At 34.9% G+C, this 13,910-nt stretch overlaps 2 protein-coding genes across 2 annotated transcripts; one reads left to right on the plus strand and one right to left on the minus strand.

The window, feature by feature from the left end:
* Window positions 1-6,399: 6,399 nt before the first annotated feature.
* Window positions 6,400-9,508, minus strand: LOC134245755 (uncharacterized). The gene is made up of 2 exons (XM_062728014.1): window positions 9,159-9,508; window positions 6,400-7,788 (listed from the first exon to the last, which is right to left on the minus strand). Exon 2 carries the CDS (start codon window positions 7,769-7,771, stop codon window positions 6,413-6,415), a length of 1,359 nt encoding a protein of 452 aa, XP_062583998.1. The 5' UTR covers window positions 7,772-7,788; window positions 9,159-9,508; the 3' UTR covers window positions 6,400-6,412.
* Window positions 9,509-11,359: 1,851 nt separating this feature from the next.
* Window positions 11,360-13,678, plus strand: LOC134245764 (uncharacterized). The gene has a single exon (XM_062728021.1). It carries the CDS (start codon window positions 11,562-11,564, stop codon window positions 12,987-12,989), a length of 1,428 nt encoding a protein of 475 aa, XP_062584005.1. The 5' UTR covers window positions 11,360-11,561; the 3' UTR covers window positions 12,990-13,678.
* Window positions 13,679-13,910: the final 232 nt, after the last annotated feature.

The raw sequence follows: 13,910 nt of genomic DNA on the forward strand, positions 1-13,910 counted from the left end.
AGGTTAGCCCGGTCTGCAGGGGTTACTCTTCCATGGCACCTGATCCCCCTCTTTTGTATTCAGACGTCTCTATTTGCTCTGCTCTCGATTTTTGTTTTAATAGACCTTGAACTTGGAATACTACGAAATCCTATTAGGATCAATCTAAAGAGAAAAAAATTAAAAGGCGTTTTAACACGAAAAAAGGCGTAATAACGCGAAAAGAGGCATTATAACGCCTTATGAAAAGGCGCTATTACGCCTTTCTGTTCCAAAAGGAACGTTATAACGCCTTTGAATTTTTTTTCTCTTTAGATTTAGAAAGCCTTTTCGTAGAATACTGATTGTTTTCTCCATTTTAACAGATTAACATAGGCTTTTTTATCAATTCTGCGATTTTAACATTACACAGAAAAACAGTTCTTACCTATCTATACATCTAAGGCCCAGCTCTCTTTAGGTGTATAGAAAAATAGGAATCCTATAACTAGAACTGTCTTAACCATGTTATTCCAAAAGACTTTTAAGTTTTGTATGTTCATATTCTTTTATTCCCCAAAAATGTGGAAAAAACTGATATTTTTCAACTGTGTGCCTATAATTCTGCATACAGAAATCGTATTTCAATTTCCTGTAAATTACATCTCAATGGATATAAACAAGGAAGACGGAAAATGTACGTATAACGCATCAATTCTTATTTTCAGTCCATTTTATATCGACACCTTAAGATCAATCATGTGAAAATTTCCTCGTCATCTTTATGCCTTTTATCTCTCTCACACACAGAACTTTATAATCATCATAGAGTATTTTGTCCCCCTGCATTTGGTTGTTGTGCTTTTGTAGTATCTAAGCAGACATTTAAGGACAGATGATACAAACAATTTTTTTTTCTTTGGAGGAATCTTGCAAGTAATATCCTGTCACAAGTTTAGAAAAGGGGATAATTTGTTGATTTTTATTATATGGTGGCATATTTATGCCATCCACATATATTTTTGTTAACATAAGATATCAAGTCAAGTCAAGATAACTATCGTATCAAGTCATGACAAGAAACATATATTGACGCAAGCGTCAAAAATCGGCCGCAAACCAATTAATTGTTCCTTTTATGAAGCAACTAAAGTCTGAAATGGTGATGTAGATCTGTTTTTAAAATATCTTATATTTATCTATTAATATTATATCACATTAAACGCTTGTGCACAACATTGCATGATTTTCTTCATTATATAATGCATGTTCAGTATTACATGTATATATAAGCAAAGTATCCCTGGTCCTCTGCGTCAACAAACCGTGGGCCTGTTAATTAAGAGGCATTTACATTAAAATTTTAAAACTAAAGTTTAATGTAATCTACAACTAGATATGCAGTGTAGTTTAAATTTGATAAAAAACCGGCTCCTTAATTGCTCTCTCTTTAAGTAAAAAACTAAACTCCCTCTAGATCCGCCACTACATTTCTTCTCTTTCAGTTTCTTTGAGTTGTAGCGGGAAAATTTTTGGCACATTGTAAAACGTGCATTATCCTCGTCTGCTAAGGCAAAATCTCGTAATGTTCTGTAGCCTGCTAGGTCTTTTGATGAATTAATACTTACCCATATTTTTGAAAATTTTATATATGTATGTACATGTGAACACGTCATTTTAAAATAAATACGTACGACAAATTTTGTTTAAATACAGAAAGTAAAATTGTGCAATATACATGACGTGGTCTTTGCTTTAGACTATGCCTAACACATGTCCTAATTTTCTCCGCACCTCAAACTTGTCTAAGTTTCTCAATCAGGATTGGATGAAATATTTACCTCATTCTTCAATGTTCTTAATAAAGAAATAATTTTATATGTTTATTGTGCGTTCTCGTTAAACATTTAGACGCTCTTTTTAATATACTATTATATTAATGTTAAATATTTTTATTTAGATTGTTTTAACTCCGCAGAAACGCACAGCGACTTCAAACTTTCATATCATATAACCGACCGCCTCCTGGCGGCCGGTAATAACTCTCTGGATTGGGTTGCTCAAAACACTGGTTAAATTTGACCACTGGATAAGTTAGCCGTTGGTTAAATTCTATATCCACTGGGTAACTAACCACTGGTCAAATATTTGTTGCTCAAAATAAAATTAGCCTCTGGTTAACTAACCACAGGTTAAGTGATTTAACCACTGGTTAGTATCCCACAATGCATTACACTTGTCCAGTTGTCAACCCAAAAAATGGCTACCATAGTAAATATCAAATAAGTAAATAGTGAGACGTTTTAACGTAACAACCGTGTGTGGAGAAGTGGAGAAATATCGACATGTAACATTATCAAAACTAAACAAACGCTTTAGTCGCAAAAAGTGAGGAACACACAAGTCAGCTGGGATTATTCTTCGCTGAAAATTCAAGTGGAAGATGCAGTAACTGTAAACACATAGAATGGGAAAGGATTAGCACCACAGGTAAGATGGATAGAATGATTGCAGAAACCTAGATGCTCGTTAAGCTGAATAAGCTCTTAGGTCTTAGTTTTACAGAAAATATTTTAAAGACTATACCTACTCAAGACAGCTATAATTACGAGGCAAATACATCAGTTTGTATTGTTTCATACCTAAATAATAACTGATTTGAGTCAGGACACCTTTACTGTTTACACCATGTAAACGTCGTCTGCTATTATTCGAGGAAATTCGCACTTGTTGTATTATCGCTTTTATACATACCTTGACATAAAGATCTCAGTCCATTGGTTTGTCAAATATTTCCAAACAAGAAATAACTTTCGTCACATTTATGTAATCCTGCATTACAATGCACTAACACTGTCTGAAAGTGGGTAGCATTTTTTTAAAATTATTACAGAAAGGTCATGGTCGAATATGCAAGTAGATATAGCGAGTTCGTCACTAATGCATTTCGCTCCGTACAATTAAATTTTGCGGTGTAACTAAAATGCATTATCCCAAGTGTATTTTATAAATAGAACACCTTTTAATATTAGCATCAATACATGTAGAAATTAGATAAAAATCTTTATGTAGATATTAATAGCATATGTATCGGAAGCATTGTGAAAGTAGAGTAGCTAACTGAATGTGGGTGGGGGTGGGGGAGGGGGGCTAAACCAACAAATTAAAAAAAGGTAACCCAAATTTTCAATGCCTATAGATACAAAGTCTATCCTATCTTTGCAAAAAAAAAAAAAAAAAAAAAAAAAAAAAAAAAATCCTGATGCCTATGGATAGATATTTAGAATTTAATGCTAGATTTAATTTTGAATAAATATTTTTATTCACTTTATCTCACCGAGACCTTGCCAAAATGATAATAAAATCAAAGGAAATGGTACGCATTTAAAATTTAATGCAGCAGTCAACAAGAAAGGCAGTTTGATAAAATAGGCAGATAAAAATATCGGCAAAGGAAATGATTACGAATATTATTTTGAAAACGAATACATAATGCAAGATCTTTAAAAAAGGGAAAGGAGTGTGTGTGTCGGGGGAGGGGGGGTGTCAATTCTCAATTGATTTTAAATATGTATGGTAACCAAAGAACAATTTATATATATATCCATTATTAGACCTATATGCAAATGACCAACAATTTTATTCATTTATAATTTTTATTTAAAATATACCTATAATTTATTTTTCAGCAAGGGAAGGCCGCTTGGTAAGATCGTTTGTAATGCCAACAGATTAATCCTTGAAAGAACCCATTTAAAACATTTCTGCTGACGATGAAGACTTAAAAACCTATCATATTCCTGACTGTGATGTTATTCCTGCCTAATATTGCTACAAAACCACGTCAACTTGACTTTATAGTACTGCATATGTCTTTTTAAGTATTCATCAACATTAAATCTCCCAAAATTTACAACAAATAATAATTTGTTAGTCATATTTATCCACTGGTTAAGAGACTAACCCACCTCTGTGGAATGGCTAACTTTAGCCAATATTTAACCACTGGACAGCAAAGTTAACCAGTGGAAAAATTTTGAGCAACAGAATTTAACCAACGGTTAAAAGTTAACCACTGGATACGAGATTTAACCAACGGTTAACCTTAACCAGAGTTTTGAGCAACCCAATCCTGGTTTGTCGTCAAACACCAACTTTTATCGTGTACAGTCAAGATAAGCTATCTATGGTGGCATATTTATGCCATCCACATAATTTTTTGTCAACATAGCATATCATGTCAAGTCAAGATAACCATCTCGTCAAGTGATGATAACTTTCTGGTTTGTCGACAAACACCGACTTTATATCTTGCCAAGTCAAGATAAGATATCACATTTTGTTGCAATAGCTATCTTGACATGACGAGATAACTTTTAATCGCGATACAAGATAAATTATCTCGTTTTGTCGAGATAGCTATCGCAAAAATACGATAGCTTATCTTGACTGTACAAGATAAAAGTCGGTGTTTGACGACAAACCAGAACGTTATCATGACTTTATATGATAGTTATCTTGACTTGACGTGATATCTTATGTGAACAAAAAATTATGTGGATGGCATAAATATGCCACCATAGCTATCGTATTTTTGCGATAGCTATCTCAACAAAACGAGATAATTTATCTTGTATCGCGATAAAAAGTTATCTCGTCATGTCAAGATAGCTATTGCAACAAAACGTGATAGCTTATCTTGACTTGGCAAGATATAAAGTCGGTGTTTGTCGACAAACCAGAAAGTTATCATCACTTGACGAGATAGTTATCTTGACTGACATGATATGCTATGTTAACAAAAAATTATGTGGATGGCATAAATATGCCACCATATTATTAATATCAAGCCAAACGTTTAACTGCTTGGCTATCCCCAGGTTTGAAAATTGGATCGGATTTGATAGTTTTGGCTGCCTTCCTTTTCTTACAGCAACTTTTCAAGCAACAATATATATATGTGATTAATGCTAATTAACTATTACATAATGATATTCCTTTGATACTAAACAAAGGCTAGCTGCTTAAGCAGGGTGCGTATCATTACCGCTACATTTTAAAAATTTTCATTACCGCTACATTGCCATTACCGCTATAAAAAACCATACGTTACCGCTACATTAAAAAGAGTACATTACCGCTACATTGCCTCTTTCGTTAGCCAGCCACTTTATGCGTGTACAGTACAACCTATACATGTACATGTATGCAGAAGACCCGTTCCTCCTGCTCACCACGGGGAGGTGAAAGTAGGACTTTGAACAGGATGGGTTTTTAAAAATTAGAATCAATGAGTAATTCGTCGAGGTCTGTTTTGCAGCTGCTTTTGCAACTCTTTTCAATACATCTCCACAATTTTGATTTTTTCAAAGTCTTATTTTTTTTTCTAAATTTATTAAAAAAAATCAATAAGTAAGCCGGCATTCCCTCGATTTGAAACAAACTTCTCAATGGTGGCCATAATGTTCAGATGACGCTAAAATATATATTCTCATTCTCATATTAATTCATTCTGATTAGATAGTTAGTGAATTCTGATGATTATAACTCATGTAAACCGAACTATACCTGGCTAAATCGATATGTAGCGGTAATGAGTTGTTTTTGGCTGATTCAGTATGTAGCGGTAATGAGTTGTTTTTTGCCGAAAAAATGTAGCGGTAATGATCGGTCGAAAATCTGGAAAAATGTAGCGGTAATGAGTTAAAATTTTTGGCAATGTAGCGGTAATGTTGACCTCCCAAGCAATATTAAAGAGTTAAACACAATTCGTCAAGGTGGAATGATTTTATTTCCTATTCAATTGTCAATAAGAAAAGGGTTTGCTTGTTCGTTATGAAAAATCTAGAAACCCTTTGATGAGATCAAAAGCATAGAAATGTTATCAAATGGCAAAGGTTGTTTTACGAAGCATTGATGTTAAAAATACGAAGAATATATACCATAAACATATACAGAATGGATACATGTTGGAACAAACACCTATACCATTTGCTGGTAATTTTAACTTACTAAATGAGTCAATATATGATATATGCAAGATGCACATTTTACATTAATTATTGTCTGAAAAAAGGACAATTTAATACAGCTGTTAGATGTAGGTAAAGAATATTCTTAGAATTACACTGAAGAAACAAATATTAGACTATTCTTTCTATGAAATAGAAATAATGCAGTTACGTACATTGGGACTTGAAAAATTCTTGACAGCACAATAAAAGACAAGTAGACTCCGAGTCAAATGCTATGAAATGACTTTTTAATTCAAAGATAAACGTTTTCAAAATCAAAAAGGTGTTAAGTGTGCTACCTAGAATATACATAATTACAACAAAACTTAATGCCAGGCAAGTTTCGCTATTGGCATAATTTTTCTCTTAACATCAGTAAATCTCATTTCTTTTATACATTTTAATTTATCAATCTTGTTGAAAAGGATTAGTTAATGACGTCACGAAGTAACGTCATCATCTTCCCTTGCGGTGTCCCCTGCCCAGTCCTCCTCGTCCTCCATCAGGTGGTTACTTTTCGCACTTTTCACCGTCTTCTGGTCGGGAGATTTGATTGGCACTGCCGGGGATTTGGGGGGTATCGAGGGAGTCCTCACTTGAACGTAGTCATCCAAGTCTCGCTGCAGAGCAATGTCTGAGTACTTTCCTGACGACGTCCGCGGAAGGGGAGAGTGATATACTTTAGGATTATTGGCTGTGACTAGCATTTGCAACACAAAGGTGTCAGAGCAAGGATTTGGCACTCTGAGTATATTTTTGGGCAAGGTCATTTGTTTCCCGCTTTGGGTCATATGTAAATCTGGTGGCAATTTTGCAATCTTTCGGACAGACTTCATATCTGTTTTTCTGTCTTTCATGATCACGTTTTCCCTATGTTTAAGATTTCTATAAGGATTGTTAAAGGTACGCAATCCATTGTGGGAGGAGAAAGCCTTACTCTGCGACAGGAAGTTTTCATCGTCCTCGTGGTTTCGGATATTCCCCGGGGTATGGTGATTGACATGGATGCATGTCAACAGGGCTTTTCCAGACTCATGATCTTTTATAATTTTCTCCGTCATCTCGTGCCTTGTCATCATTTTGGTACTGGACTTTACTGGCCGGAAAGCCATATAATCCGCTGATCTAGGATGGCTTGATACTTTTTCGGATTCGTTTACTCCTTTAAAAGATTTGGTAGTTAGCTCAATCGGAGTTGCATTGGAGTTGGATTCTGATAATGGCTTCCTAGATGCTGCTGACGACAGCCCGACACGGACATCTGATCGATGACTAGAATAATCCACAAGATCGGATTTTGCCCTCCTTGCCCGAGACACTAGAAACGGAGGTTCCGTTCGCACTTTTGCCGTTTTAACTCCGTGCCGCACCTTGTACATTTCATGGGCAGACGTTTTGAAATTCCCTGTCCTATTATCAGAGAGATATTTCTCGAGAGATTTTGTTGACACGCCGTTTACTGGTTGCCCACAGAGAACGAAAAAAGGTTTTTCCTCAATAACACTATCTTCACACACAATAAACGGCGAGTCCATGGTAGATATACCAAAATTAGCATGTTGCAGACGTCCCAGATACTCCATTCTTCTGGAAGCAGCCGACATTCCTGCCGCGGCCAATTCCAGAGAATGGCGTGACGTCTGCTTCAGGATTATTTCATAGGATTTATCTAATGTCAGTATAGTGCTTGTTACCATTGGTCGATTGGCTCGTGACGTCGCCATTACCGGAGATGACGCAGGCGTATTTCGCGGTGCTGGTGCTCCTTTCACTTTCAGTTTTTCAATGGCTGTCGACATCTTTCAGGAGGTGAATACTTAAAAAGCAACAAGTTAAACATGTTTGAATGTAGTATGGTATAAAAATTTCAAGATTAGTGTCTTTAATTTTTTTTTTATAATCACTAAATACGTAAAAATGATAAGGAAAACATGATAACAAGAAATGAAGTAAACACATGATATTAACTTACGTATTCGAAATACAAATAAACCGTCTCACAGAATTTAATTCCAATTCCATTTCTACTAACGCTGTATTACTAAGAATCCGGACTAATTAATATATTGAGTAATTCTTAATTAATTGTCTGTTCCCTCGTGGTAACGCGATGCATATGTTAGTCTGCACACGGATTACCGTTTAAAGCACAATAACTTTGTAACCAATGCAATCACTTGTCAATTGAGAGATTTTAATCCTTTTATTTTACCTTGATATTTAGATCTTAATCTCATTAAGACAGCTCAAGATATATACACCCCAGTTAATATTTACAAGGTAGAATACCATTTCAGTGTAGATTCCTAAATATACTGTAAATATTATTAGTTTTCTGTTTCGTAGCTTAGGTGTGAATATTTATTTATACTATATATAAATCTTTACCACCACCCAAAATCAATCAACGTTAAAGTTATTGATATTTTTTCTGTAACAAGTATTTAAAGAGAGTTAAACACTTGAACTATAATATCTCCATCTCTAAGTTCATTCCAGTAGAGTATTTGAGAATAGGAATCCCCTCCTTACTTTCAATATAAATATGGCCAGCAAAGCCTCGAAACTTGAGAAATCTAAAGTTTGTGATCTAGATGTGATAAATTTAAACGTCTGTCACCTGTCTACTACAGGCCTTTTAGTATATTACGCGTGTCGGGGATGTTTAACAAATTTTGGCAGGGGGGTTTATGCAGCACTTTGTACACGAAGTCAAGTTCATCTGATAAATCGTGGGAAATTAGCATATAAACGACTTTATAAGGGCATTGTGATCGAATTTATATGCCGGCGTACAAAATTTCACTTCTGTCTCTTAGAAGGATACAATAATATCAGAATAAAGAGAAAATATGCTTGTACATTGGACAGTTATCGCGTATATAATCTATATTGTATCTGGTCGCCAATCCAAATTTTTAACAGACCAGCGACCTACAGATCTGCAGCTATCGTACAATAATGACCTCGGTCTGAAGTTGATCAATGCATCAATATGTGCATATTTTGGACCACTGCTCAAGGCATTTACATCTTCATGTATGCGCATTGAATTTGCTTTTCAAGGTCGACAATAATAACTGTGAAAACTTGCCCTTACGATAATTTAAAATGCTTACAGGAAAAATATCCATTATATTTTTGTATAAAGTTTGTTCTACATGAATGAAATTTGGAAACACTTACCTTATAATTTTATTCCATAAATGTTGACAAGTAAGTGTGGGGTTTTACGGCATCTTTATCCGCCATAGTTCTTATTGGGGCCAATACTCTCATTCATATCTTCGCAGTTCTTTCATAGCATTTTTACGCCATTTAGAGTCACGATTGTAAGCTAAGAGCATGGAAAGTTGTCCAGCGGATTATAATTAATTAAAATCAGCTATTAATATTAGAGAAGAATATTTTGCTGCACAACACATATGCGAATCCAGCTTGCTGAAATTTGGCACATATACATGTGTAATACAATTATAAAAATCCCCCCGATAGTGGTGTTTAAATCAAAACTTCATACCGTCTTAATAACCTCATAATGAAGAGATTCAAAGAGTAGATTAGCTTCAGTTTAACATGCATTCTAATTAACAGACCGTGGACGTATACTTTGTTCATTGAAATACATTAATACTGCGTATATATATCATAACTTGTGTCTTATTATGACTCGAGATTAATGATTTGATACTTTACAAGACTGATGTTTTCAAGATATTTTTTCAGATAAATTTTGAATTAAAGAAATAAGGATAGTCTCTCTTTGCAAATTCTTATTAATTTTGTTACATTTCAGAAACAGAAGAAAATAAAATTTAAGATTAATTAAAAAAAACTTTTTTCGACTTTACGACAAATATCGAAACCTGTATCAATTCAGTGGGTGAAATTCAACTGAAAGGAGGTGTTTCATTTCTTGTAAAACTTACAAGTCTATTGGAAAAAAAGTATACAGGTAATAAATTTCAGACATTTAAATTTTCTAACGGTTTGGGATTTGTAATAAAAATCACAAACATAGATATCAAAAGCCTTAAGTGCACCTAAGTAACACAAAACATTGATTTTTACTCCACTGAAGATGACATTTGAAATGCAAGTCTCGTCCAATGTAATATATCAACACATACCCTTCTTTTTAAATTACATTTTGAAATAATCTAGGGCATCAGCTGTTCGATAACACAAAATTGGCGCGCCGCTTGGTTTTTTGAACTTTGGCGTCTTGAAGAATTTTATATCTGTCACCAAGAAATCAAAACGTGTAGTTAGTGAAGAAGTTATGCTTGTAATCAACCTGTGGTATGTTATGGTAAGTCTCTCTCTCTCTCTCTCTCTCTCTCTCTGTGTGTAAACGGATTAACCAAAATATCGGGTTATTTAATTGATTTTTATTTATTTATTAAACATGTATCGAGATAAAGTGCAATGGTAATAAAAATAGAAAAATTATAATAGAAGTCTGACTCATCATTAAAAAGAAATAACATTCGGTAAAAAAAAAGAGAGAGAGAGAGAGAACAATAATAACAATGGATGAATTTAAATCACAAAATTAAGTGATAGATACATGTACATGTATTTCGTGATAAGTGTGCATACATGTATATATTTATATCTTTTTTTAGAAGCATAAATCTCCATTTCTTGAGGTTGAATAGAGTAAGTGCGTGTAGTTACAATGTAGAAACGAAAGTTTTATAGTGATCTTTATTAAATGTTTTTGGTCTTGGTGCGCGATCAAATTAACATCTGTTAGAGTTATATACATGCACATATTATTTAGGTAAGTGTGTGAAAATGAATAAAGTCTCTTTTATAGAAATGCCAACGAAACCTCAAAAAGGATTAAAAGAAATTCATCTCAAACTTTGAAAGAGAATTCTATTACATGGGGGACCTGTTTTTCACTAAATTGGATCGTGTTTTTCATTTTAATGAATGTGTGTACGTCTTTACATTTTTCAGTTTTGAGACCATCTCAATTTCAATGTTTGTGAACGATCAATATTTTGTCAATTACTTTAGACAACAATCTACTTTTCTGCTTTTTCGTTTCCATTAAGAGTTACAAGTGTAAATATTTTAAATCCCATTATTTTGGGGAAGAGCCCTAATCATTTTATGATATAATACCTGCCGTAGTCCAATATACATTTCAATTAGACACGTTCTTTCATTTAGCGTACGTGAAAGTTAAGACCGTAATATCTTTAAATAATTGTTCAGATCATTTGATCAAAACTTTTCTAAATTCCATTTTCATAATCTAGTTTGTATAGGAGACCATTTAAAACGTCCATAAAGCGATTTGTAGGTATGAAAAACACAGCTCAATATCGTGGCACAATGGTCGGTTTTACCTGCACAATTTAATGGTTTTAGCCATTGTGTTGGTTGATATGTGATAATAATCCGCTATAGCAATGCATTCTGTTTGCAGGTGATTGGATATTAAGCTGAAAGCTGGACCTTTTCGGTGGAAAAAATAAACGAATGGAGTGGTCACTATTTCAAGCGGATTTTTCTCAACAAAAAAGTGATTATGAGTAGGTTTTTGCATTATGTTGGATTTTTTCACTAGGCACTATGGCCACTCAAATTAACGACAGGACTCTTAGGATTATAAGTAGCTCATACAGTAGCTTGTTTCCACCGAGAAATTCACCAGAAAAACCAAACGATAAAAAAATCAAAATACCGGATAAACAGACATTGGAACGGATCCACAAACAAATATTTTCCGGGGGTGTGCGTGCGCCAACTCTAGCAGACATCAACACTGGATACAGCCGATACCCCAGCAGACAAAGTAATATGGAGTCTCCACTCCGATATCAGCTAAAAATTCATAGCAAACACATCGGAGGAAGCAAAACAACGATACAAAATCTGGAAATGGAGCGGAGTAATATGTCTTTAGGAAGTTTGGGAAGTTATCCTAAAATGGTTAAATTCTTACTTCCGAATGGCTGTACGAAGTCTTCCGAAGGTGAATCCTCATTTGAGAATGATGCTGAGAAAGACGAGTGGGAGAAATGGCGGGATTCTGTGGCGGGTGTCAGGGATGCCCGCGATGTTCTGTACAGGTATTCGGTGAGTAAGGACCGGGAAATCCGGTACAACAGCTCCACGTTACCGCACATCCCCAAAGAAAACAGACCCTGGACGGCGGGGGAGGAAACACAGCCAAAAGTTCGTAAAAACAATTTAGTTCTCGATTTCTCCAAAGAGTCCAAGTCAGATAAAACACAACATGTTCCACAACCCCATCGACAAGCAGCACTCAGCAGGACCCTGCGCAGGAAATTTTTAAAAAGTCGGGATAGTCAACATGAAGTGAACTTTCTAGAGGTAAAACGCATCACAGCAAATCAGGATTTAACCAAGGGTGAATATGGCCAATGCACAACAAATGTTCAGCAACCAATCGAGTTTCACGGAATAGGATTCACGAGGAATCGGATGGAGCGACCATTAAAGCATGAAAATCTCTACGGACGGCCCATGTACCTTTCCTATAAACATTATGAACAGGTCCCGGCCATTCCTGTTGTGACCTCAACAAAAGAGTACAAATCAGTTGATGCATATAAACAATACGTAGAAAATCTCCAAAACAACGTTATTGTGGAGGGGCAGAAGCCCGGATTGCGGGAAAGAGAGAAAAGCGACCTCTCACAATATGGACAGGAGAACCGCATTCTTCAGTCTGTTATCAACGTCAATCAACCAGCTGAACCAATCGATTTGCAGGAAAGTAATGACGTCAAACCTATCGCCGAAAATGACGCAGAGAATCAAACTAACAGGTCGAACCTCTCTATCAATAGAAACGAGGATGCACACACTAATCGGTCAAACAAATCTATCGTGGTGGAAATCAAGTCGACGTGGAGGGAGAGAGAAAACACGGACGAACACAACATCCAGGAGCAGGGAGAACCCGTCATGGACGCTCTACAGCCTCAGGGTGAGGAGGGGGCGGATAACGATCCCCACTCCCCTAAAACATGAGGGGAAACATACTTTGTTTCATGCATTTTGTCAGTTTTTGGTCATTGTTCTGTGTTCTGAACGAAGCTATAGACAACTATTATGTGAAAGTCTTTCGTTTAGTCATTTTCACAATTATATTTATACATGTAATAGTATACTGCTATGCGAACAGTGTTCAGAAAGAGTCTTTTTTTTACTAAGGATAAGAAAAATATCTAAACATTTAAAACAAAAGTCAAAGCTTTAACTAAACATGCTAAAAGAGTATTGTTTAAATTTTATTTCGGTCGTAAAAATTTGAGAGTATATGGTTTGCACGGAAAAAAGGAAATGCCTGGTTCATTTGAATGGTGATTTCAAATTCCTAATAGCTATACAGCTTTAAAAGTTTTGGTTTAACAATGCTATTTTCCTTTCTATTTTTAAAGTGTGACCATTCTCAGGCGATTCTTCTGCTCTTGCATCATTTTGTTAAAGTTATATTCCCATTGATTGTTTCACAAGATAAAACAATATGTAAGTAATAATTTTGAAAAACTTGATTTCTGCATTAAGCTAGTGGTTTATCGATATTACCTAAGGGTAGAGAGGGAGAAGTGGTTGGTATGAAAGATTACACGGAATCAGGCGTATGTTAAGGTCACACACAACGTAGTTTGTGTGTTAAGGTCACACACAACGTAGTTTGTATGTTAAGGTCACACACAATGAAGGACCTGTGTGCAATACTTTTAAATGTCTATATATGGATTTGAACACCTCTTCTATAACAAATTTTGATGGTAAAAAATCTGGAATTTATGTTTTGTAATTTTTATATATTTTTCTTTGAATATGTGATAACTTTTCACACACCCCTGGTAACGCATGCTGATTTTTTGTCTGGAAGAATATTCTAAATACCTGTGTGTATTTTGTATGGATTTGAAATTTAAACAA

The sequence above is a fragment of the Saccostrea cucullata genome, unplaced genomic scaffold, assembly GCF_032062105.1.
Source record: "Saccostrea cucullata isolate Sc308-1 unplaced genomic scaffold, CSIRO_AGI_Scuc_v1 ctg1920, whole genome shotgun sequence".
NCBI lineage: Eukaryota > Metazoa > Mollusca > Bivalvia > Ostreida > Ostreidae > Saccostrea > Saccostrea cuccullata.

Bases quoted from the DNA above. Each gene is read 5' to 3' on its own strand.
- LOC134245755 (XM_062728014.1), bottom strand. From the start codon at position 7,771: ATGTCGACAGCCATTGAAAAACTGAAAGTGAAAGGAGCACCAGCACCG.
- LOC134245764 (XM_062728021.1), top strand. From the start codon at position 11,562: ATGGCCACTCAAATTAACGACAGGACTCTTAGGATTATAAGTAGCTCA.